General features: G+C 39.9%; 2 protein-coding genes across 2 annotated transcripts in view; both read right to left on the reverse strand.

Moving 5' to 3' along the window:
* furina (furin (paired basic amino acid cleaving enzyme) a) overlaps positions 1-2,782 on the reverse strand; it is a 76,700-nt gene extending 73,918 nt beyond the window's left edge. The window contains exon 1 of the mRNA XM_079240167.1: positions 2,647-2,782. The gene's annotated coding sequence lies outside the window, so the exon portion shown is untranslated. The remainder of the gene's footprint in view (positions 1-2,646) is intronic.
* On the reverse strand, positions 1,950-23,960 carry LOC306772558 (stereocilin; the record flags this gene model as incomplete). The annotated part of the gene is made up of 32 exons (XM_079262084.1): positions 23,882-23,960; positions 22,666-23,784; positions 22,023-22,047; positions 21,375-21,933; positions 20,344-21,231; positions 20,191-20,253; positions 19,980-20,105; positions 19,658-19,824; positions 19,395-19,581; positions 15,196-15,311; positions 14,753-14,885; positions 14,450-14,632; positions 14,036-14,074; positions 13,774-13,950; positions 13,045-13,194; positions 11,644-11,702; positions 11,415-11,538; positions 11,208-11,290; positions 10,982-11,117; positions 10,338-10,540; positions 9,033-9,123; positions 8,757-8,928; positions 8,461-8,630; positions 7,833-7,988; positions 7,592-7,734; positions 7,077-7,225; positions 6,729-6,826; positions 5,343-5,490; positions 5,173-5,205; positions 2,864-3,122; positions 2,647-2,729; positions 1,950-2,038 (listed from the first exon to the last, which is right to left on the reverse strand). Exons 1-32 carry the CDS (start codon positions 23,952-23,954, stop codon positions 1,950-1,952), a joined length of 6,201 nt encoding a protein of 2,066 aa, XP_079118210.1. The 5' UTR covers positions 23,955-23,960.
* Between the last annotated feature and the right edge of the window lie 1,557 nt (positions 23,961-25,517).

The raw sequence follows: 25,517 nt of genomic DNA on the forward strand, positions 1-25,517 counted from the left end.
ACACACCATGGCATACAATATGCCTAAGCACTTTGCAGTTTACGAGGGACATAAGGGAAGCCAACCATTGCGCTGCGAGTGGTCTTTGGTGTTTGCACAGTAAATGATACCATATGTCAAACAGTGACAATGAGGCTGTAACAAAGAAAATAAAGAAAAAAAGTTAACCATATTATAATTAGCCAAGTATCATTAAACCCAAAAGGATTATACCGGCCTCATTACTGAAATCATCAGGGCAATTTAAAAAAGAAGTAGTTTACACCTCATCAGTTTGCTGTTTGTATTTTAATGACATAAAATGAACTCAAATGTATTTAACCCACATAACCTTTTACAAGCTATTTTGAGCGTGTCCAGTTATTGCCAGCTCTTATTCTGTGCAGGAACTCAGTACTGTGAAGTCAAATGTCCTCCTTTGTGAAAAAACAAATAAAAGAAAACTCCACTCTTTAATCTTTCACAGCAGATCACCAGTATAAAAGATGAACACCTTTTATTATCACAGTGGAAATAACAACCTATTATTTATGAAAAACCTCTTCTTTACAAGTGTGAACACAGCAAGTAACTTTCATCAGCAGGTAAACATATAATTTTCTCCAGGTGCCCTGAAACATCTCCATCACGACAACAACACCTACTCTGGAACTTGTTCTATAATCCTCTTTTAAGAAAATGTCCAAAATAAACAATTAAGTAGAGAATAAAAAGCAGTCTGGTGCAATATAACTAGCTGAATGAGCGGTTGCAGGTCTGGATCAAATCATTTCCAGAAAGCTCTTCTCATTACAGACAAGAGAAGAAAAAAAGAAAAGAAAAAAAAAAACCAGCAGGATACACTTACTTGGATTGGAGTTTATGTTGAACGAAGCCTCTGGAGAAAACAAATCTTCCACCAGTTGCAATATTAATAAGAAATGTAAAAGCAACATTCATTTTTACTGGCAGACACTGTTCATTTAGAAAAGCTTGTTTCAGGTTGATTTTTTTTTTTCTAAACTGCAGCATCCTGAGTGCTGGGTGGCTTCTGAGGTAACGCAAATATGTTTAAAGAGAGTAAAAGGGACTACCAAAAGAATATCCACTTTAGTGATTTTTTGCCTGGTACTTAGAGAGAGGGGAAAAAAAGTTTCCAACAGATGTTAAGATAAAATTTAAAATCAACAATACTGATCATTTTTGCACCATTTCCTTCACCGACTAACAGTAGATTTTACTGCTCTCATTGAAGGACAACTGTAGGTTTTAACAAAAAAAAAAAAAAAACAAAAAAAAAAACAGCTGACCTCTACAATTTGATGCTTTACATATATAGGACAATAATTAAACATATATAATGTCCTTTACCATCAATTAAAAAAGAAGAAGTATGAAATGTATGATATAAGTAAATCCTAATTGTGAAACCCGATTCAACATGAAGGCTTTCCATTTGTTTAGTATTTATAAATAACAACTAAAGATCCTTCATGTTCTTTTTCCAGAGAACATTTGCTTCTTTCCAATGTCATGTAAGTACTTCTCCAGACTCCCTCTGAACATTTCTACATCAGAGCACCAGGCAGATAGCTCCAAAGTCATGTCTACAGTCTGGCTTTTTGTTGTTGTAGTTGTTGTTTAGTTAACCTATTACATGTAATGGAGTCCATAACTTTGTTTTATTTAGACTCACACACCAGAAGCAGATTACTTTCCAGTGTAGCTTTTATGACGCTGAGTATCAAGTGTTGTGTTAAAATTTATTACAAATAAGATGCAGCCACACGGACAAGAATCCACATCTTTACCTCCACCCACGTTTAAATATATTTGCTTCTTTTATAGTTTATCCAGCAGCACGTCTGGCGGATCTGGCGTATTACACCAGATGTCAATGTAAACTCAAAAGAGACGATAACCCACATCAATATAGTATAAAAACCCAAAACAAAAAGGTTTTTTGTGAGCTAAAGGATGTACCGAGCGCGAAGAGTCCATAGAGCACGAGACAAACTGCAGCCCAGATCTGGAAGAGCAAAACTTCTCTCCCCCTGGCCTGTAACGCCAAACAGCATAAGTTACAGACTTTTAATATATCAACTGACAGTAGTAATGTTGTGAGTTTGTGGGTGGTTGACTCACCTCACTGGTTCAGACCGTGATAACAACACGCAGTCATAATTTGGCTTGGTGCTGATCCGATGATGACTCCTTCGCTGGGCAAATATGTCTGAAACTGTACCACGACGTGACTAACGCAAACTTGACGCCACGGTGGTATTTTGACCTGCTCCGACTCACGTGCCTCCCCTTTTTCTTCTCCTATGATCTAGTGCTAATATACACTTTCTAGCCTTCCTGGCTCATAATTTCTGACACATAGCGATCGAGCAACGCGGATCGGGAGCGCCACAGTTTTTCTCCACTCCACAAAAAACGGACGCGGCGCAGTCGACGTCAGCTCGGTGTGTGTGTACGTGAGATTTCCCTTTGGAAAAGACTCACAAACTGGCAAGACCTCTATCAGTTGGACAAATATAGTCGTGCCTGGGTTTGTGTGGGGTTTCAGTAGTACAGGAGGGAAAGGTTTGGTAAACTCAGCAGCTCAAACAAGTCTGAATACAAGCTAGAGCAGACGGGAAACTTAGCGACGGCTCAACTTACCAGCTTCCTTTACATCCTGCTCCAAGCGGCTTGTTGTTGTCTCACACCGCGGCGTTAAAACCCACGACGACACGGCAAGACGACTGAAGAGATAACAGAGAATTGCTGGTTATAAACAGTCATGATACCCCTCCGGTGTACCACTGAGTGGTCTGTACAAGCCTCAGGAAATACGTCACCGCCGTGGACAAAGCAGCGACGTTAAAGCGACGCCTACTTACCGAGCAGCAGCGCTGCTACACCGCCACCTAGTGGCCACGGGTGACAAGCATCCTTCATACACTGCCTGTGGTTGGCACATGTCAGCCGAACAGACGGGACATTTATTATAGCGAAGAACATGTCATAGATGCCCAGTAAGCGGATTGCAGTCCAATAATCGTTATTTTCGTTTGGAAAATTGCGGTTACGAGCATGAATAGGGTTGCCAGGCACAGGCCCAGGCCCAGGGTCAGGCCAGCCCTCGTTCTGGGTCTCTGTTGATTAAAAATGCTTTTAGAAAACAAAAATAGCAAGTCCAGCAAACCCACACGATGACGCACAAATGGCAAAAGCTTAAAGTACATTTTAAAAATCATAAAGAGCCAATCGATGACAAGACTAAACATACAAAAAACCAAGCCAATATAAATAAATTATATATATATATATATATATATATATATATATATATATATATATATATATATATATATATATATATGGTAGATGTATTCTGTTTTTGATTTACACACACACACACACACACACATATATATATATATGTGTGTGTGTGTGTGTGTGTGTGTGTGTGTGTGTGTGTGTGTGTGTGTGTGTGTGTAAATCAAAAACAGAATACATCTCTGCCTTCTGCCACAACAGAAGGCAGAGAGCCAGTAACAGATGAGAGGATACAACAATAGGGGCAAACACAATAGTTTCCTTTAATTTTTTTGTTAAGTGATACATGTTTATAAGTGATACATGTTTTGAAGCAGTCACAATTACCTTGGTGATAGAATAACAAAAACATTTGGACAAAGCTTACTGTACATCCAATCTTGCAAGGTGTAGTTCAACGTGAGAGTTTTAACATTTGAAAAGAACGTCACAGTCCTGTAGGAGACCCTGGTCTATGCATGGTTTGTAAAGATCCATGAATAAATGTTTTCATAATCCAGCTAAGACAAAACGCAAGTCTGTTTTTTGGCCTAAAAGGAAAGACTAAACTTAAAACTCAACTAATTTAGGTCTTCTACCAGTTTTTCATCGTTTGCCCAAACAGATAGCAGCATACCACTAGCAGTACAATGCCAGGCAATCTTTACTGTTACCAGTACAGAGGAATACTACTATTCAGTTCCAGGTTTTTTGTGGATCAGACATTTTATGATAATTTGATTAAACCTGACTTTAATTAGAAATATGCGCCACATGGGCTGCACCTGCAGCGAACCATGAACTTCAATGTGCCTGGTTTCTTTCCATAAGGGCACCTGGGTTGCATCTCATTAATTCATCTCTCCCTTCTCATTCCCTGTCATCTCTCCATTGGAGCAATAAAAGAGAAAGACACAATTCCTCCAAAAATGAAAAAAGAAAAATGAACTATTAGAGCTGTTAGTATTAACCCAACATTATCCACTTTCCAACTGTGTGAAAATGATTTGTAGCAGATCCTCTTATAAATTTGAGGTACTTTAATTTCTGTCTTAATATATAATGAGGACTAGATCATATCCTTTACATGAAAAACCAATGGACCATTTGTCATTTTATAAGCCCTTTTCTTTGCCTCTATTCTCCTGTAATTTAATGAGTCCACTTACAAAACAAACAAGGCTGCATGTTGTACTTAGATGACATGCGAACCACAAAAAATCCCTTTATAATGCCATATCCAATTTCAGTTTAATGAATAATAGCTTGATATGTTTAAGTGAAGTTAGCTGAGTTTCTACTCATGAACTGAGTAAACTATGTCCTCTAGAGGTAAGGCACGCCCCATGGGGGTCACACTGTGCGGTAGAGGGCAGATTTCAGAGCCAGCAAAAGTTATTAATAATTTGGTGCAATGTTTCATGGTCTGTTGCAGATTTTTACATCTATTTGTGTGCTTGATGTTCCAGACTTTGGCGTCTGCTCCTTGTGTGTTGGGACTCTAATAAAATCTCATCTCAAGTGTGTTTGCTTGGTTATTCCATAAATGTTAGAAAGCTTGTTCCTGTGTCAAATAAACTTTAATTATTGCACCGCTTGTTATTGTTCTAACTAAAGAGTATGACATAAAGCACAGCAACACACAATGATTTACATTCTGCCAAGCTGATAACCCTCATAAAAGTGAATCATGTGCAGCAGAGCACAATCAAGAGCAATTAGAATTAAGAGATCAGCACACAAAACAATAGAGCAGTTCAAATTATTTATTTGAAGTACAAATATGATACCAGTGGAGGTCAAAGGGACAATTAAATGTTGTTGAGGCGTTTTAAATCAGTTGCCACAACAGAAGGCAGAGAGCCAGTAAGCATAAAGTGAGGTTGCCAGTGTTTGGGGCAGCTGGGGCCGAGTTCCTCCCTGCAGAAGAAGAACACAGAATTTATCACAACATAACACATAAACCAGATTCACAGCTCAGGAGAAACAAGTAACAAACAGACGCAATATGAGGAAGCTTATCATAAAAAATCGGATACTTCATTCTAAAGACACACCTCTGAGCTCCAGCAGGATGTCTCCCTCATACCGAGCGAGTCCAACAGAGTGCCTCTGTTCCGTGTCCAGCTCAGCCCACTGCTCCTGTGTGACCGCCCACGCCTGCTCCACACTCATCCACGACAACTGAACTGCACTGAACGCCACCTGCCAGGCAAACAATTGTTTATTTTAGTGCCAAGTACGCCGATGTAATGTTGCACTCTTTTCTTTGGCTTTGCAGTACCCAGTTGTTTCAGGGTTTAATTAAGATCCAGAGAGGAAAAACTTGGAGTAAAAAGATCAACTAAATGAAGTATTCCATGAAAAGATCCCACATTTTTCTTTTAAACATCAGAACGTAGTCACAAATAAAATATCCAGAAACACAACACATGGTCAGATCTATATCATATATATCATAACAAACTAATTCACTGTGACTTAAGTCTATACTGTATCGTATGTTTTGAACACAATCAAGCCGAAAGCTCCCTCCTCAAAAAAAAAACTGAGTAAATTCATCTACATTTCCAGGCTGTCCTAATGGAACAGGCATGCAAATCATGGGACTGCGTCTCAGTTGGAGTCAGGACTGGACTTTGACAACACTTTTCAAAACACTACCTTGTTTACCAAATTTCTCTTAGGCCTTGTGGACTGCTGCCTGGATACTCTCCCATAAAATGCTGTACATCATTTTATTTTTTCCTTCAGATATGTAAGTAATTTAGTATATTTCTAAAGAACTGTGGTTTCAATTGTATTTTTTCATAATCTGCACCACTTTTTTCAGTGTTTTTGTGACAAGAGAATGATTAGCATGATGAGTGATGGCACAGGATCTTTTAGAAACTATTCACTGTTACTGTTGAGATTTTCTCTCCAATGTTCGCCAGTATTTCACTTGGTTTTTGGGTTGCTGGTGTAATCTTTGCATCATATTGTCCAAATGAAAAATATGAGCAAAGCTGAATTTCCTCTGTTTGATAGTTGTATTTTTTTGTGAACTTATAAGCACCCTAGTCTTGGAGATGCTTTTGTGGCCTTTTCAAGCTGACAGTCAGTCTCGATAATGCAGGTCTTCTATGTTTCTGTGAAAGTTCGCTTAAATCTGTGTTCACAGAAACAAATTTCTTTTGCGTGGTGCACATTTGGTTAGTAACCAAACTTTGCATGTGTTTGTTTATTGGAAGTGGCTCCTCTACAACTCATGCTTACTCAAGCTGACCTGAGTTTCTCAACTTTTCTGTGTTCTAAAAGGTTTCTATGTATAAACTTGAAACTTAGATGAAGATTACATCTTATAAAGTGTGTGTGTGCGTGTGTGTGTGCGTGCACGTACATCAATACTAAAACTGGAGCTTAGTCTGAAAAAACAATTTTTAAGTGAGGGTAAAACTCACTGCCATCTTTTTTGGTGTCATCTGGGCAACAGCTTCAGGGATGATTCCTTCCACCTGTTCTGGAAGCAGAGCTGACAGCACTATATCAGGAAGGCCCGCTGGAAACAGAGACAAACACGGAAGTCAGGTAATTAATGTTTCTCATTTCAAATCACAGGAAGAGCACGGAAAAACTTCTTTGTCTCACTCTCAGGCATAAACCCTCTGGGATACTTTTAATTGCACCTATCCATCATAAGAGCTGTTATTTGCAACCTCTACAATTCTCACTCTTTGAACAAAAAAAACATTTTTAAAAAGTTGTGTGCAAAAAGTTTTCACCCTCAGGGATATTATGCTTCACTGTACCTGCCAATATCCCAATTTCAGTGAAAATCTCTGGTCCCCAAGCATTGACTGGACCAAAAGCCTCTGGTCTGGACAAACAGCTTGTCAGTGCCTCCATCTGTTGTTCCGTGCACGGCAGGGATGTCTCCCGCAAGAACAGGACTGCTATGCTGCAGTTTGAGGGAAGAGGTTAAGGTCTTTAGCCTCTTCTGAAGATTGGAAAACTGTTGTGGTGGGTTTTATCTTGCTAAGTGTCCTGTTAGTTGTATTTTAACAGGTTTATTTTCTGTATTTATGTCTCTACTGATCCTTTAATCCTGCATAAAAGTTATTTTCATAACTATTTTTACTCTGAGAAATACAAAGTTAGCTGCATTTTTCAGCCACTCTTTGCAGCATTTGCCAAACTCAATCCACATTCCTAAAGGTTGCTGTCATGCTGGTTGCCACATTTACCATACTGAATATACTTCTGTGCTTTCAAAGATTCAGTATAACAGCCAGGTATACGTATGGATAAACATACTTTAACTGACCTGAGATTGTAGGGGCTCAGTCGTTTGATCTCTGAGGGGTATAGACCGCAGATCAAATGGCCAAATGTTACCATATCGACAGCTGTTAACTGCTCCAGTTTCAGTTTACGTTTCCTTACCACACTTAAAATCACTGCTCTCATCTAAAAAGTTCAGCAGAAATATGAATTACACATTTATAAACATATCAAAAGAGTCAAGATCAACTTATAGGATGGTTAGATATAAAGATGAAGTTTGCCTTTTGAAGACTCCAGTCTGTCAGTGCGCCCAGATGTGCCAGCAAACCCACATCAGTGAGATTGGTTTCCTGTAGCTCTCTCTCTCCCATCTCTGTCACCAGTGAGCCCAGTTCTAGCACCTGATTTACCTTCAATTCCTTCACTGGACTGAAGAACTGGATCACATAAAAAAAAAAACCATAGTGGAGATTATCCACAGATTATCAAAGCACACTCACATGTATCAAAACACATCAGCCAGTGTAGGACAATTTCATAACTGTACTTTACACCCCTAAACTTCAATTTACAGAACTGTTTTTAAGCACAGATTAACTTTTTTTTATATAGTGTGCTGTTGTAAATAAACACACACAATGTGTATATTTTTCTGTTTTTGTTATTTTTGTAGTTTAATTATTATTTTTGTCTGGGTATTTTCTTAAAGGGCAAGAATTCTGCAGCTCAAGTCAGGCTCTGAGATACTCTGAGGTGCATTGGTTGCATTACTCCTGCCTGACCCATATAGCGTCTGCATAATCCGCAGGAGAGAACATGCTGTATTTCTATTTGTGTTGGGGAAACGATATGAACAGATGCCTTGCGACTGATGTTGTGTAGTTTTTTTGGAGGTGGAGTTTTCCTGACCTGCCGGAGTTTTACCCACAGTGACCGGCGCTGTTCAGAACTCAGCGATGAATCCTGACCAAAAACTTCCACACACACTTTCAGGTCCTCCACTGACATGCGTCTGAGCTGAGTGGATGACCAAGCTGAAGGAAAGGTTCCTCTGATGTCTGCACAACTTGGAACTGGTACTGCACAATAAATAAATAAACAAATAATACTTTATACATTAGGGGAAAAAACACTGGAAAATCCAGTGAAAATATTGAAATTATCTTTTTGATGTCCAGTAAAAAGCAATATACACTGCTTCAGACCTTTTGCTTTTCTGCTCCGTGCTTTGACAATCCCTCGAATGAGACTCTGAGTCTGCTGCCTGTGGTGGTGTTGGTCCATACACTGACTAATGCAGACCGCACCAACCACACTGTCCTCCCAGCGCCTTTGACTCAGCAGGACCTGCTCCACTATGTCCTTATTCAACACCGTCTGCTCAGTGCAAGCACATAAATACTCATTATAGCCAGGATACACCTAAGAAAAAGTTAAACTAAATTGATACCTTACATGGGTTACTTATTTTGGATGCTTACCAGTGGAATGGAATTAATCTGCTTTGTTGACAGAGCGAACACCAGCCTTCCCATATGCTCAACATCCCCAACATGCCATTTGGATGGATCTCTGGTAAACAGGCCATATATCCCATTATTACTGTTGCTTTATGTGATCCACATCATACTACAGACATCAAGCTAGAGTAAAGTCTGCACATTCAGGAGGAAACATTTTCATCTTACGCATTCCAATCTGTGTCTGCATCTTTTCTCTTCTTTTTTTTTTTTTTTTTTGGTTTCTTTATTTTTTTGACTTGCAATTGCCCAGGATGATATCATCCTCTTGCCTTTTATTCATTCAGTAACTTTGGTCCCAACTGAAAAACTTAACTGTTATGTAAGTTGCCATGAGAAGTTGTCACATTCTTGATTGTTAGAGACTAATTGTATTTTTATTAACCGGTAATCACACCAGGACTATCAGAAAACTCAAAATTTGTCATTTTTGTTTATTAACATGTGTAGGATAGCTTTCAATAAAAGAATCCTTAGAATAACATCTGCACCACCTTCAGGATGACAAATTGTAAAAATATTAAATTGGGAAGTCTAATTTGAAAACAAAGCATTGTGTTTTATAAGACGCTGATGTGCTTTTTTCCTGATAACTAAAGAGCTTAAAAAGCTAAAAGTAGCTTTTATCTCAGTAAATGTGCACTGAGATGAGATTTATTAAAATTATTATTATTATAAAAAAAAAAAAAGGAACAGTCAGAATAATTTGTGTTAATAAATTGTGTTAGTAAAATGACTCTTTACGAGAAGGCTAAGTGTCCGCCCACAAAAAGAGCCATTTAACGTCGCTAGTGGCCTAACATTAGTAGTAGCAACAGCTGTGCAAAGCATCTTTTTCAAAAGCTTGTTTCAAACTTTTTGTGCTGTAAAAATTGCAGGAAGTTCATGAACGGTTACTCTGAAATGATTAATGGTTTTCTATAATCATGACCAGTTGTCAGTAATTAGATGATCAGATAATTTTCATCAGAGAAACGCAACAGAAAACTGCATGTTATCCTAATAAATCATTAATTTTGTAGGATATAAATTCTACAGCACATATCAAAATTTCCTTGATATTAACATTTTGTGCTTAATATTTTGACCTTTTTTTTAAAATACTAAACTAAATTCATATAAATGACTTTTTCAGCGCCTCTGCTTCACATTTGTGTGTGGACAACAGAACCTTTTTCTATATTGATGATGGTTAATTAAATCTCCTCCCAACACAAAGTTTACAGCAGCAACACCACATCTGCAGCAGAGACTGTAGGTTGTTACCCGAGCAGGTCTTTCTGAGTGAGAATACCACTAATATCTCTCAGAGCCTCTTTAGGAAGGCAGAAACTTCTGATCTCCTCCACCCGCAGAGCCAGTGCTCCTCTATCCACCAGGGTCAGACTGTCACGGTCTAGGAAAGGCAGCAGAGGCCCCAGGTTGTCCAGCAGGGTGCCATCAATCTGTCCCTCTGCCAGAAAAGAGTTCTATAGAGCAGCACATGCAGGGAGCAAGCCTGGATTACAAGGATTTAACACTGATACGACTTCACTTGTGTGAAAAGCTGTTGAGAGGATGAGACAGGTTATGTTCTAAATCTCTTCCTCCATCTGTTTCTCTCTTTATATCTGCTTACTTGAAAAAGCTCAACCAACAAATGTTGTTTCTTCTTTCTAACCCATTATTGTGTTACAGTAAATGAAAAACATGAGTCACAGTCACTGACTTAAGTCCTAATTTAAGGTAACCACAAATAGCATCACTGAGTTTACATTTACTATGAATTGTGGGGCATTTTAATATTTCAATTATTTTCAGGAATATACGGGATTTGAAATGTCCATTTCTTCATTTTTAACATATTGTAGTCAACTCATGCACATCTACCAGGAAATGCAGTATTTGTACAGATATTGTAGGGGCTTTACCAGTTCAGTTATGGCCTTCTCAGCTAAATTTGTCTGTTTATAACGAGGTAGTCTGAGGAAATCAACAAAGTTGGAGTCAAAGTTGTCCAGAATGGCTCTGACAGATGCATTAGAGAGGTCCTCTATCATCGTCACTCTGTAAGAGGAGAAAACTTAACTTGTTATCGCTGAATAAACTGCAGAATTTTTCCAGTAAGACATACATTTGATTTAAAAAAAAACTCACGGTAATGTTGCAGCAAACCCAGAACTCAAAATATTGAGGTCGAGTTCAGGATGATTTCTCAGTTCTTCTACAATACATTTTCGCTGGTAACACACAGCAAAGGATGTCTGAACGTGTTAGTTTAAAAAAATGAATGCATTCACTTTCAAGGCAACATTTGGATGTCTGCAATGAAGAGTTTGAGGGTTTCTGAAGTCGATTCCTCACCAGAGCAGGTCTTGTGCCTCCAGGCAAATCACTCACAAACTCAAGAAGCTCTGCAAAGCCTGTTTCATTGGTCCAAAGCTTCAAAAAGCTGCAACTCATTCCACCAGCAATACTGCCCAGATCTCTACAAGTAAAATTGACATTATTGCAGTAATTACTGAGTAGCTGATCTGAAAATCCCTGTTACTAAGTTCATATGAATGTTTTGATACAGATATCAGATACATACCTTATTGACTTGAGGGTAATGTTTCTAAATTCAAGGATCTTCCTGAACAAAAACTGAGCCTGTACAGAAACAAAAAGATTATATTATTATTATTATTATTATTATTATTATTATTATTATTATTATTATTATTATTATTATTATTATTATTATCATCATCATCATGTAGTTACACACAGGCCAGCAAACAATTACTTTTTACAATGACAAACTAATCAAGCAAGTATGTTTTTGGACTGCAGGAGGAAGTCAGAGTAACAAGAGAGAAGAACCCACACCTGCTTTATTTGCCAATATTTCAACCAGGATCTTCCTTGTCGTGAGGTGATGATGCTAAACAATAAACCATCTGAAGCCCTTAATGCATGACTAATCAAGGAAACTTTTTTTCCTTCTCAAATTTCAGGCTATCTTGCTAATACAAGGTGTTAATTGTAACGCAAATATCTGGAGCAAATTTTCTCAAAATAATTTATTCATATAAGTGCTTACTATCAAAGCCCCCTAAATAAAAGCAATGTGATGTTTTACTTTGTGAGAACATGAAACCAAAGCATACACATTTTAGGCCTTTGAGGAATTTATATCTTGGTGAGATGTCAACTCTTTGAAAGTCGAGTACCACACCTATATCAAAACCACTATATTGCTATTATAATAAGTCCCCAATCTCAAATATCTCCTTTCTAATTGCTCCATGGATTTTTGCAGCCATAGGCTTTGGTAATGTAAAGAAATGATTGATTGAGGAGATCAGTATAAGATTAGCTGCTTTAGGGACATTTTTACTACTAAAGTGGCCACAGACATGTTTATTTAGAAACCAGATTAATTCTAGTTACACAGTAAATGTACACAGATTATTTTTTAACTATCTTTGCAGCTGCACAATTTTTTTGTGACTTCTAAACCACTTAGCTGTTTAATCCGTTATCTGCTCTGAAACATTAAGATCTTTTTCTCAAATATTTAAATTTAAGTACAGCATTCGTTACCAATCCAGCAAATATTTCAACACAAGTTAAAAGGGCAACCTTCATTTATCTAATTAAGGTTTTGTTCATCTTAAAACATGGGGTGAAAGCAGACTCATACACTCCTGCATACACTCTTGGCTGTGATAAAATCCCTTTAAGGTAGCCATTATTAATTTATGCTACACTACTGCACATCATTGTACTACATCCAAACTAATTAGCTTGATGGCAGCTGATGTGAATGGAGTATTAATATCCTGAAAGCCTCGTCTGAAGCATGTCCAATGAGTTGCAGAATAATGGGACTGAAAACTGAAGACACTGATGTTTTCCTATGTGGTAAAGGAACTTGTAACCATTTGTTTTCATATCAAAAATGAAACGTTAAACTGCTAACAATATAAAATCATGGAAAAATGTGCACCTGCTGTGGTGACCAATGAACATGTCTGTATGTACCAAGGCCTGTCCAAACGGTTTCACCATCCAGAGCCTGTATCAGCTTCCGCAAGGGGACGAAGGGAAACAGACAGTTTACCTGCTGAGTGATGTTTCTCAAGTCTCTGAGTAGAGCCTGTCAACAAAAAACCACATAAAGCAGAAGACTGTAAAGACCCCTATATAGTCTTACATTTGACAGATTAATCCGCCAATGTGGAGGTCATATATACAGCAGTGTTGTTTTGTCTGTCTGTTTGTCTGTTAGCAGCATACCTATAAAAGTTATGGACGGATTTTGATTAAATTTTGAGGAAATCTCAGAAAGGAAATAAGCAGCAAGGGATTAGATTTTGTGGGTGATCCAGATCACCGTCTGGATCCAGAGGTTTTTAAAGGATTTTTTACGATGGTGAGATAGGGATGTTTGCCATTAGAGCCCCATTAATACCCACTGTCATTGGCACAATCACAAAAAATAACAATGGCTTGGCAGCGGTCTGTAATCTTTGAATGTTTCTATTTTGTTGGATTTTTTATTTTCAGTTTTAAACCTCTGATATCATCTAACACATTACTGATGTCAAATCTGCAAAAATCTTTCCACTTCGGCCCTTTGTTTCTACTCATGTGACACAGCACAAGAGCCACAGAAAATTACAAGAAATAAGATAAAAGTGAGAAGTGATGTACTGAAGAAACAAAATACATTTACCTCCTGCATTGCATTGTAAACTATGGCTCTGTGAGCAGGTTTTAGATCAGTTAGCAACATTCTCCAGCACGGACAGTGGGCAGCTTTACTGATCCCAGACCACTGGAGGTCACTGAGCACAGCAGGGGAGAGACCTGAAAGTAATGGTTTCAGGCTGCACAGTTTTTCCACAGTGAGCTGGCAGGAGAAAAACACAGGGGTTAGAGTGCAACGGGCTGAAATACAGTAAAAATATGTACAAATTTTATAAATGACTGCTTACATTGGCAACCTTAGAAATGTTGGACAGTATTTGAAATGCCTGAGGAGAGTAGTAAAAAAAAAAATTATGCACCCAAATCACACACAATTTGACATACTGAAACACATTTAACACATTTTCAAACACATTCTTTTTCTGTAGACATTTATGACTAGTTGTGGATCTAATGTTAAAACAGAAACATCAGAATTATAGCTAAGATTAGTCTTTTGTTTTGCATTTTAAAAGGAGGACATGTACCATTGTTCCACATGGAGAAAAGGCTGCTGATTGCTGACAATCTGGGAGCTTTTGCTAAAGTATAACTCATTTTTATTCTGCATTTAAGCAAAAAAAGGACAAAAAAAAGAGAGAAAAAGAAGTGGAAAATGAAGAGAAACCTGATGTATAAAGAAAACCTGACTCCCTGCTGACCTGTGCTGGGGAATATCTGTCCAATCCCGGCTGTGACAGGACTTCCAGGAGCTGCTGCGTGGGGAGAGACAGCAGGAAGGAAGCTCCTAACTGAGGCAGCAGACCGCTGAGTGCAGACAGCTCTGAAGAAGCCATGCTGCTGACGTTCAGGGTTTTAGCTGCTGGTATCAACCAAGATGACAGCTACAGTATCCATGAAACACAGTTAAACAGAGAAGTCAGACACTTTCTGACTCAACACTCAAAAACAAACTTTAAGTCAGCGTGCTAGTGGTTCAAAAAGCTTGCTTTGCAGCCCCTCACCCTGCCACTGGAACTGATGAGCCCCTTGGATGTGCACTGAGACAGCTGCTGCCAGAGAGTAGTGGAAACAGCTGAGTCCTGGAGATAGGAACCAAAGTCTGCCGGATCCAGGTAGCATGCAAGGACTCCTAATCTGGAAAATACTTTATTCTTCACCTCCTTTGATCTTCTTTTTCAGTTTAACTTCAAATTTGTGGTTTATGTAAATACTCTAAATTTGCAAAGCAATTATTGGAAGCTTAAAACTGAGGAAAGAGCAGAAATAGCAAATCTAACAATAATGGCAAAACTGCCCCACATAAGGGTGGATTTTACAACAGTGATTAATGCTAGTGATTACAAATAAATATTAGTAATGACTACTAGTATAAGACCTCTGCAGGAATCTTCAAAGATTTTAATTTGGACAACACAAATGAATATGAAGCATGTTTTTGTCTCACCTCAAAATGCCATCACTGGTCAGATTCTTCCTCTTGCTGAACAGGGTCCGAAGCACATGGCGCCCCCTTACACCATCCAGACTGCTGTTGCCTAGCAACTCCACCAGTGGAGAAAGCTAAGAAGAGGCATGATTAAATATCGAAGCAAACGTATGTGAACATCACATAATATAATTTGTCAGGACAAATGAGAGTAAGCTGTATGGCAAAGTTAGATAAGTAGTATTCAAGAGCACTTTTCTGCACGAACATATATACACATATATATACACACCTATATACACATATATATATATATATATAGATATATATATACACACACACACACATATATGTGTATATATATATCTATATATATATAGATATATATATATATATATATATGTTGAACACTATGCCAGTGTTCAACAGCATGAGCAGGAAAGAGATCAAACCATGAGGACTTGTAGTGACCCTCAGCATGATAATCTGTCTTTTTGTTTACACAGGAACAGGTATGTGTGTGTGTGTGTGTGTGTGTGTGTGTGTGTGTGTGCATGTGTGTAAATCAAAAACAGAATACATCTACCAGGAAAAGAATTTAGAAAGTGGTCCATGGTGGCAGCAAACTGCAGTTCTACCATGCTGTTTTCATTTTTGGATCGGCACAAGTGACTTTTTTTCAAAAACTCCAGTTAATTTTTCAAGAAGATTTTTTTCATGCTGATTCGGGAGTTGTGCTGCCCAAGCTATTTCTCAGTGTATTTTGGACTCAAACTTGTTATGATGAGTTTCCATGGTAATGGAAGACTTGTTTACCTTTGAGATCAACTGATTAAGCTCTCCAAAACATAGATCTATCTGTTCCCCGTCGTTTGCTGCCCTGTTCTGGCTTCTTTGGAGTGTGTTGCAGGCATCAATTGCAAAATGAGAGAATATTTGCAAAAAGCAACAGAATAGATCAGTTTGAACATTAAATAGCTTGTGTGTGTTATTCATTTGTTTATGAGTTTAAAAGGATTTCATCAAAATCATCGTATTCTGATTTTTACATTTTCTACAACATCATAACTTCATTGTAATTGCAGTTGCCCATTGTTCAGCAGCCACAAGTAATCACACAGACCATTAAAACCTGGTATTGAAGCTGAGGATGCTCTGGCAAGGTGCTTTGAGGTCACAGATTTGACTGTGCTCTGTGAACCACATGGAGATGACAGCAGTGCAAAGAATGAGTGTGTGTAACAGATTATATCAACTTCTGTGTGGACAGCATCGGGCCAACAAGAACAGTAAGATGCTTCCCCAATAACAAACCCTGCATCACCAGTTACCTGTAAAAACTGCTAAAAATCCAAAAGAAAACCATCAAGGATGGACACGGGGAGTTATTGAGGATGATACATAAACAACATAAAACAAAGATAAAGAAGTGCAAGGAGATCTACAGGAACAAGTTAGAAAGCCAGCTTCAACATGAGTTATATGTGGTCAGGAATGAAAAAGATCTTCAGCTTTAAGTTAAAAGGTGGATCAGAGCTAATAATATGAACATGTACTTCAATATGTTCTTTTCACTCCATGCCTGCAGGGAACAGAGCACCCACCTTCCTAAAGCCCACAGCTTTCCTGTCACACCTCCACTCTGTCACCCTGCAGCAAGGTCATGGACCTAATACACACTCATATCCCTCCACATCAGAACACACTGAGACCTCCTCTGCCTCCATCTCTAGTCCTTCTGTGCCCTGCCGTCATGGGGAGAAACAACTGGATACACTTAAGGCTGAAAGTCCAACCCCAGGGTTCTGAAAACCTTTGCTCAGAACAACTTTGTTGGATTCTTCAGCACCTCTTCAACACCAGCCTGAATCAGAAAAGAGCTCAGGTTTGTTCCAGTACCTGAAAAAAATCTCAAACATTTGAACTACATTTGACTACAGTCAGGATGCCCTAACATCTCACATCATGAAAGTTTTGAGGGACTGTTACTGGCTCAGCAAACACCTTTCAGGACTCGTTACAGCTTGCATATCATAATGGGCTTGCGGTTGAACATGCCATCATCAACCTGCTTTACAGAGCTCACTCTCATCTGGACTGTGATGGCCAGACCAATGGCCACACATATAAAGGCGGTAAAAGCACCACATTGTTAGTTTTCTTTATATTTAAACTTAGTTTAAATGCTTTGGTTTCTTTTTGCTAGCGTGCACATTAAGGAGCCACTGTATTTTCAATTGTTTGCGTTTTGGTTAATCTTGTTTCTGGTGCTGAAGGGATTAGCTTGGGCATTGGGGGGCAGGAGTGTGCACAGGTGGGAAGCCAGTGAGCAGGAAGTGCCACGGACCTTTGGGAAGACCTCATCTTCAGAGGGGGAGATTAAAAGTTTAGATTAGTTTCTTCAAATGTTTGTTCACTTTCTTTCCCATTTTTGAGTAGTTTGGGTTTACCTTTTGTTAGTAGTTTTGTTAAGAATAATTAAGCTAACAGTTAGGTTCTGTTTCTTTGTCTAGTTTGTTAGTATGTTTAATGTGTTACCCCATATGTTTTGTAACTGGTCTGATCAGCCAGTATTTAAGTTCTCCTTTGTTTGTTGTTTGTCAGGTCAGTATGTTTTTGTGTTATGTTGATTATGTTCCCTAATCTGTTAGTTTAGTTATTTTCAGACTTTGATTTAGGTTTTGCTTAGTTGACCTCTTTTAAAGGCCTAATTCATTTATATTGTTTGGGCAAATAAAACCCCTTTCTTTTGAAGTCACCTGTGTTCCTCTTCCTTCGCCAGCTTGGTCCCTCACATGGACCAATCAGGACTTTTGGGACCATGTTCTTTGTGCACCACAACTGTACTCTCACTATTTTACTTCACAATATACACCACAAACTTCCGATACAACTCCTCCGAGAAAGTCCTGTCATCGGCAGAAATACTCAGGTGACTAGTTGTGTGGTGTATCAGTGATGGACAAGAAAATCAGAGAACTGATCATTTTGTGAGATTGTAAGGTAACAATTCCTTCATCTTAAATACAAACAAAAAAAATACTGTTGACTTTAGAAGCCTGTACAACAAAGCTGATTAACATATCCTGGACATCCCTTTGCTTCCTGAGTTGACTTACCAGACATTCAGGATCTGGAAAGGTGGTCTGACAAATCTGGTTATCAACTGAGTAATTCAACCCAGGGTTTACCCATGGTGATTACTGCCAACATGGAGAAACCCTGCAGAGCAGCCTACTTCACCGTGGAAAAGTACACAATAATTTTTCGGAAATATGAAAAACTTAAACACATCATCCAAGTCAAAAGCAACACTGTTGCCACAGCAACACCCAAGGAATGCTCACAGAACATTTTTATTTTACATCTGGGAGAATAGGTGGAAGAGGTGGAGGAACACAACTACCTTTGAGTTCAGCTAGACAACAGACTGACATGGAAATGCAACACAGAGGCCATCTTCAAGAAGGGACAGCAGACTCTACCTCTTAAGGAAGCTGAGATTATTCAATGTCTGCACCAAAATGTTCCATATCTTCTATAAGCCTGTTGTGGCAAGAAGTGCAATTGTGTTTCAGACTGAAAACCTGGTCAAGAAAAATTGGTTTTGTGCTGCGAATAACTGGAGCTGCTGGAGCCGGACGGCCAGAAGAGTGCTTCACATTGTTTTCCTTCACAACACAGGGAATAAACAACAAAGCTTGTTCAGTGTGAGGTTTTGTCAAGTCCAGTGCAAGACAAAAAGATCCCGGAGATCATTCCTGCCATCAGCTATCACCCTCCAGAGCAGGTTACCATCTTCTGCTAATTATTTTTGTTTTGTTTGGTTTTTGTCTTTTCAATACTGCAACATTGGTATTTCCCAATGAGATTAAGAAATTATTTTATTTCATTTAATTAGGCAGGCCTCGTAACCAAAAGAGTGAAATGCCTCTGGTGTTGGCAAGCATTTCTTGCTAGTGAGAAAAATGAGGCAATACCAAAAAAATAAAGACAAAAATGTGCAAGTTGCTGAGGATAACAACTGCATAGTGAATGATAACTAAAACAAAAGAGATGCAAAATATACAAAACATGCAGTAATACACTGCAAGATGCAAAAAGACAAAAAAAAGGGGTCTAGAAAAGAAACAAAACCAAACTTGCGGAGTTTTAGAAAACAACAAAGACAGGCACCCCAGACACAAGTGAATAGTTTTAGATAAATGTTTTCTAACCTGCTGGAATGTCAGCTGCTGAAAATGGCTAATGGGGAGGTAAGGCAGAAGTGGAAGGATGGAGCTGAGGAAGTATGGTGGCCATGTAGGGACATCTCCCACAACACTCGACTGCAGTAGTCTTTTTACAAATGCCTTTTTTTGCAGCGACTTCATTCCTGAGCTGTGGTCACGAATGGCTGTCAACCTGAGGAGCAACGCAGACATTTAGTGTGAGAGGAATCTTAAATTCAACATAATCATTTGTTCCGTCAGCAACTCACACGGTGTCATTGACAATCAGGGAGGCTGGGAAGCTCATTATGTCAGACACAGCCATGAAGGGGATGAACTGAGAAAGGTCTACAAACAGCTCTGGGGTCACTCTGGGGAACTTATGGATAAAAGCAGCTGTCATTGTTTCCATGGCCTGCAACTCTTGCTGAGATGCCTGGCAGAGAAAAAAAAATCAAATGTGTATTAAGTTTGGTCCTCTTTAACTTTGCATGGGCCATGAGATGCATTCAAACTATGTAGCTTGAACACAATCTTTCATCATAACCTTCTATAAAAGGACTGAACGTCATATAAAAAGACATTACAAACCTGGCTGGTTCCAACTTGAAGCTGGTCCCAACTTTGATGCATATGAGAGAGAAATCTCTTCACAGCATCTTTCTCTGCAGACATCACTAGAGTTCGAATGCTGTCTCTTGGCATCTGGAGATACTCCTGGTGAGATAGATTAGTTCACCTTACTGTTCAGTAAGCTGATCTTTCTTCAGTAAAACATAAATATAAGTGCACAGGCCATTACCTGCAGCAGAACCCTGAGAGCAGACGAGTTGTCGTTCTGCTGGATGAGATCCCACAGTATGGGCTGAAGTCACGGCAGAAACATGTTATTTACTCAGTCTGTGAGGGTGTGCTATAGAGAAAGTGTTTGTGTTAGTTGCTGACTGTATCTTACACTGAAGCAGCTCAGCAGGTTCTCTTTCAGAGTGGCGTTCTGCTCTTTGCGCAGGAAGACTCCCACAGTGTGAAGGACACTCATGGAGGCTTCTGGCTGCAGCGTGGCCCAGGATGTGTTGTCAAGGAGACTGGAAAGAAGGATAGCTTGACCCAAACCTTGTCTTGCTTCTCTTTCTCCTTCATCCAGACCAGATGAGAGGCCCACCATGAAGTCTAAGACACGCAACACATATCCCAAGGCCACTAAAAACCCTTCACGCTCTCCTCCCTCCACCTCACACACACTCAGCTTGTGCAGGAGGTCTACCAGCAATGGGCTGGGGTCCACACACAGCTGCGATGTGTCAAATTCATATCGAGCTGGAAGCATATCAAAAAACTTTTGCAGGAAACACTTCTTGCTCTCCTGCTCCGCCTGCAGATCTGCACAGACATCAGCCAAAAGAGGCTTCAGTCTCACCAGCTGGCGGTAGAGAGTGGCATTTAAACAAATGTGCTCCCTCAGTCCATGAGCCTGTCCACACAGCTCCAGTAGAGTAGAGTTTGTGAAATGCTGCACAGTCCACTTCCTGTACTGACAAGCTTCCATGATGGTGTCATCATGGGAGAAGTTGTGCACCTTGGAGCAATACGCCGCTGCCCAGCTGCCCTCTGGGAGGGTTTCATGCACGTCAGGTGAATCTCTGCCACACAGACCTAAGATCAGGACTGAGTTGTTAGGCAGAAAGCAATGTCTAAAAGCTTCAGCAGTGAGAGACCTGCTGCCCAACTGAGCCAAACAGTTCTCATTGAGTTCTGGACTCACTGCTGCCTCAGCTGAAAGCTGCAAACACAGGTCATCTATACTTGTCTGGTTTGAAATATGATAATCCTTTGACACTGCAGCCTGTAAGTAGCAAAAGAGGAGATGGTTAGTCTATATCAGACAGAATTCTGTTTAAATTTACAAATTACAATGCATAGCATGCGCTCTATATGTCTTACTTCCTACAACACAAATGTTCTCTCTACTATACAGATATCTATTACCTGATGGGCTCTCTGTAGCCAGAAGGATGAGTTGGCACACACTGTGTTGTTGAATTCATGGGCAAAAAACTCACTGCAGACATGGACCCAAAAGAAGTCGTCCTCAGCAGCAGAAAGGTACCAAGCTGCATCTGAGCATGTAGCATGCAGGTCGAGCCCCATGTGAGCTACTGCAGGATTTACTGAACTGTTTTCCCCTTCAAACAGTTTACAGTAAAGAAACACAGTGAAGTTAGAGACCCCAGTCAAGCCAGGGATGGAGTCATTACACGCTGCCTCCAGGATCTCTGTAGAGGTGAAGAAGTCAATGTCTCTTTGCGTGCTGTTGTTCTCTCCAAACGTGATGTGAGGTGTGGCAGAGAGCTCAAAAAGGTGTTTTTGTTTGGATTTTCTTTTTGAAGAGGGAACTGTTTTTGGAGATGACTGGGCGGGTGTTAGCTGTGATGGAACGGCATCTTCTTCAGTGGATGGGCAGGACAGAAATGAGAGTGAGCCTGGGAGGCCATGAGATCCAATGCCCAAAGCTTGTGTGTTCCACGTCACGTTATGTCGTACGCCCCTACAAATTCATGAACAGAAGGCTGAAATGCAAATCTGTTTACTGTAAAACCCAAACAAACAATCAGTTTGAAACCTGAACTGTCTTACCATAAGATCAACTGTCTCAGGTCACCTGCAAACAGGCAAATGGGAATTATAAAAGAAAACAAGTTGAAATAAATAAATAATTAAAAAAGCAACTGCAGGCACCTGCAGTACTAACTATGGCTGATGTAACAGTGTAGCTCAGCTAACAATGCCCAAGATATTATGTTACTGGCATCAATGAGAGGATAAAGGGATTAGCTCAGCTAACAACAGAAGCTTTCACTACACAGAATGATTACAAAGATTTTAAAGCAGTGTTTGTCACTTTCACTCTCTTTTCTGAACCCCTTAGGTGACACTTGGGCTAAACTAATTAATCTCTTAATAAGAATTATAATGCTTACATTGTAATATGATCTAAACAATTAGTTATTTTCACTTTTTTCCGTTCATTCTCTGAAGGAAATCATCTAAATGTCAGAGAGCATCAACACACAGCAGCATGTGTTTTATAAACTATAAACAGGGGGTGTTATTTATTATTTATGCAACGTCTCTGTTATTAAATTGTGTAAGAAAGTTTGTCATTTAAACTGCTCATGATATCATTTAAACAACAATGCATGATGTTTTGCTTGACTTTACCTTGATGAATTATGTCACAGAATCATGTTGTAAAGCCCCATCTTTCCCTCATACTCACCAGCTGTGCAGCGGCCCTGAATGCTGGGCTGTGGGACGTTCACCAGGCTACTGACATCATCAAGCAGTGCCATGGTAACCCGTGATACTTTCTTCCTCAGGTTACCATAAACAGAGCTCCCGACCCTGTGCAAAAGGCCCCTCCTCAGGCCATCTAAACTCTGCACGAGAGCTAAGTTCTTCTGAGCCATCTGACCTCCACGCTCCCCTCCGACTGACCGAGACAATGCCTGCAACAAGAAGCTTTGCATGGAGTCTGTCTCGTCCTCTGTGGCCATATCTTCCAAAGATGCATTTGCAGACATCCAATCCTGCCTCATGACCTCAGGAGGCAAACTGAAGGGCTTGAAACGTCCAAATGCGCTTGACCCCTTACTGTGTCCAAGTGCTTCCCCAGCAGGGTGTAAACTGACCACAGGTTTCCAGTTGCGTGTTTCCAGGAATTGCAGCAGCTGCTGGAGCCAGTTAACGCTGAAGGCACAATCATTGCGACCCTTTAAAGCACAGATGAAGCCCTGCAGGCCTGCACTGGCCTGACCATAAGTACCACTGACCAGAGCCTGAAGTGCAGCTTCTAGCACAGCGCTCAATGTCCTCCAATTCTGAGATAAGAAAGTCAAGAAGGGCCTGTAGGACTGACGCTCTAACAGAGTGATAAGACTCTGCAGCAGTCCCAACAGCCAGTCCCAGTGCGGGCTGCCCCTCAAAGACAAAAACCAGTCCTGCACTCTGACGCTGGGTCGGGGTGGAACGCGGCCATTCCACTGGTTCAGACTCCCTTCAGACTGGAGAAAGAAATGCAACACTTTCTCCCATAGCTGCTCCTCATCTGCCTCTGTAGGTGTCTCCTCCAGCTCAGCACCCATCTCCTGGAGGTACAGGGAGATGTTGTAGAGGAAGCCAGAGAGGCGATGTCTGTCTATTGGCTTGTTTAATGAAGGTAGGTTCTGGTTGGGAAAAAGTGTTTTCAGGCTCCCAACAATATTCCTCACCCAAGTGTGCATGGACTGGTCCTTGTTTGTTTCTGAAGGGGATCTCTGTGCAATCAAACTGCTTCCTTTACTCCATCTAGAAATGATCTCCTTCAGAATAGCATCTCTGTGGTCCCCTTTATCGCCTCCTAGACAGCATTTTTACAGTTTAAGCCACTGTTGTAACATGCAAACCGTAGTGAACTTGATGCCACATTTATTGTCATGTTTTGGTGAAGTACTCACCTGTCCTCTCAGGGGCTCCTTGTCCAAGTAAAAGAGCACAAATTATGACGCTTGTGAATTTAAGACTGGCCATCCCTGACCCTTTGTTTACCATCTCAGTTTCATGCTAGCATGCAGTGACACAAACGTGTCACATCCTTCACTTCAGCTTTTTTTACCCTGTTGATTTAACAAAAAAAAAAAAAGATTGAATGTATGCAGAATTTTTCATTTCAAGCAATAGGATGGGAGACATTTCACCACAGAGAGAGGATATTAAACCTTAATGACTGCTTCCACATCATCGTACCACTTACATTGCACAGTTCATTATGTAATTAAGTTTAACAAACTAAAGTCTAAACATTTAATACTTAATAAAGACCATCAAATAAAAATTTTGGGATGTGAAGTTTAGGAAATAAAAATGTATTTGTTTCATTTTCCGGTGTCTTAAATATTGTGATTATTTTTAACGCTCAGGGAAAAAAAAAAGAAAAACACACCTTATAAAACTCACCAATGGTTATAATCCATTTCTGCCTTCCAGTGTTTGCCAGCATCTTCTTGAGCTCATCAGTGTCAACACACACTGCGCTGACCTCCTCCGAAGTGGGACTGTATTTCACTATCGCTCTGACTTTCTCTTCCTTTCACTCTCCGCCTGCACCCCTCCCACCAGTGTCCACTAGTGCTGTGGTTTGGTAACAGTTAGTGGTCCTCGTTTTTGTCTCTGGAGTTTAAGCTCATCTGTGAATTCATATTCCAGCATCATTACACAGCAGACTGTAGAATAATACCAAAAAACTCATGACAGCATCCAGACAGAAGCAAAGCTCTCTGTCAAAGTGCAAGTAATTAAAATCCTTTAAAAGTCTTGTCTTGCTGCTTGTATCAAAATGTGTATTTTATTATTTTAACTATTTCCATTTCTGTATTTTGGAGCATCACGGGGTGATAGAAGGTCACATCACTCATGTAGGTGAAAATCTGGATCATATTAATCACAACCAGGATATCTATTCAGCTCTCAAACCATCCAGTCCCCCACTGACTAATTCTTTATAGAGCTGGGACTAATCTCGTGACACTGGGTTTGTTGGGGTGTAGTCTTACCAAAGGGGCTGGGCCAGCAGGACTGTGCAGGCTGTCACTGTTTGGATACATTCATCCCTCACTCAGGCATACTCACAATTGAGCCCTGTGCAAGGGCACAGGAGTAGACTCCCCAGAGTCAGACCACTGTCTGCAGACTCTGAAACCCAAGAGGGTTGAATGAAAGGACCACCCCCTCCCTCCACTTGCTTTAGCTGTATGATACTGTGGCCTGCGCAGGGACAATAACTTCCTCCTGTATTATTGATACCACAGGGAACAGCTATCACTCAGTGCAGCAGAGCTCGATTCACCACGGGAATATTCAATGAGAAACTCGATCTGCCCCATATGTTTCCCTTCTCTCAGCTGGAAACTCTGTTACAGCAGCGGGGAAATCAGCTGGGGAAAATAGAGGTTGAGATTGTGATACATGGTTTGTGGCCAACTTTTGGCCTAACTTTTTTAGAGGGAAAAAAATAAATACAAAAACTAAACCTTTATTTATATAGCACATTTCAAGATAAAAAGGAATCACAACAGGCTTTGGATTAAAACACAT

Source organism: Telmatherina bonti (assembly GCF_933228915.1).
Source record: "Telmatherina bonti genome assembly, chromosome: 1".
Taxonomy (NCBI): domain Eukaryota; kingdom Metazoa; phylum Chordata; class Actinopteri; order Atheriniformes; family Telmatherinidae; genus Telmatherina; species Telmatherina bonti.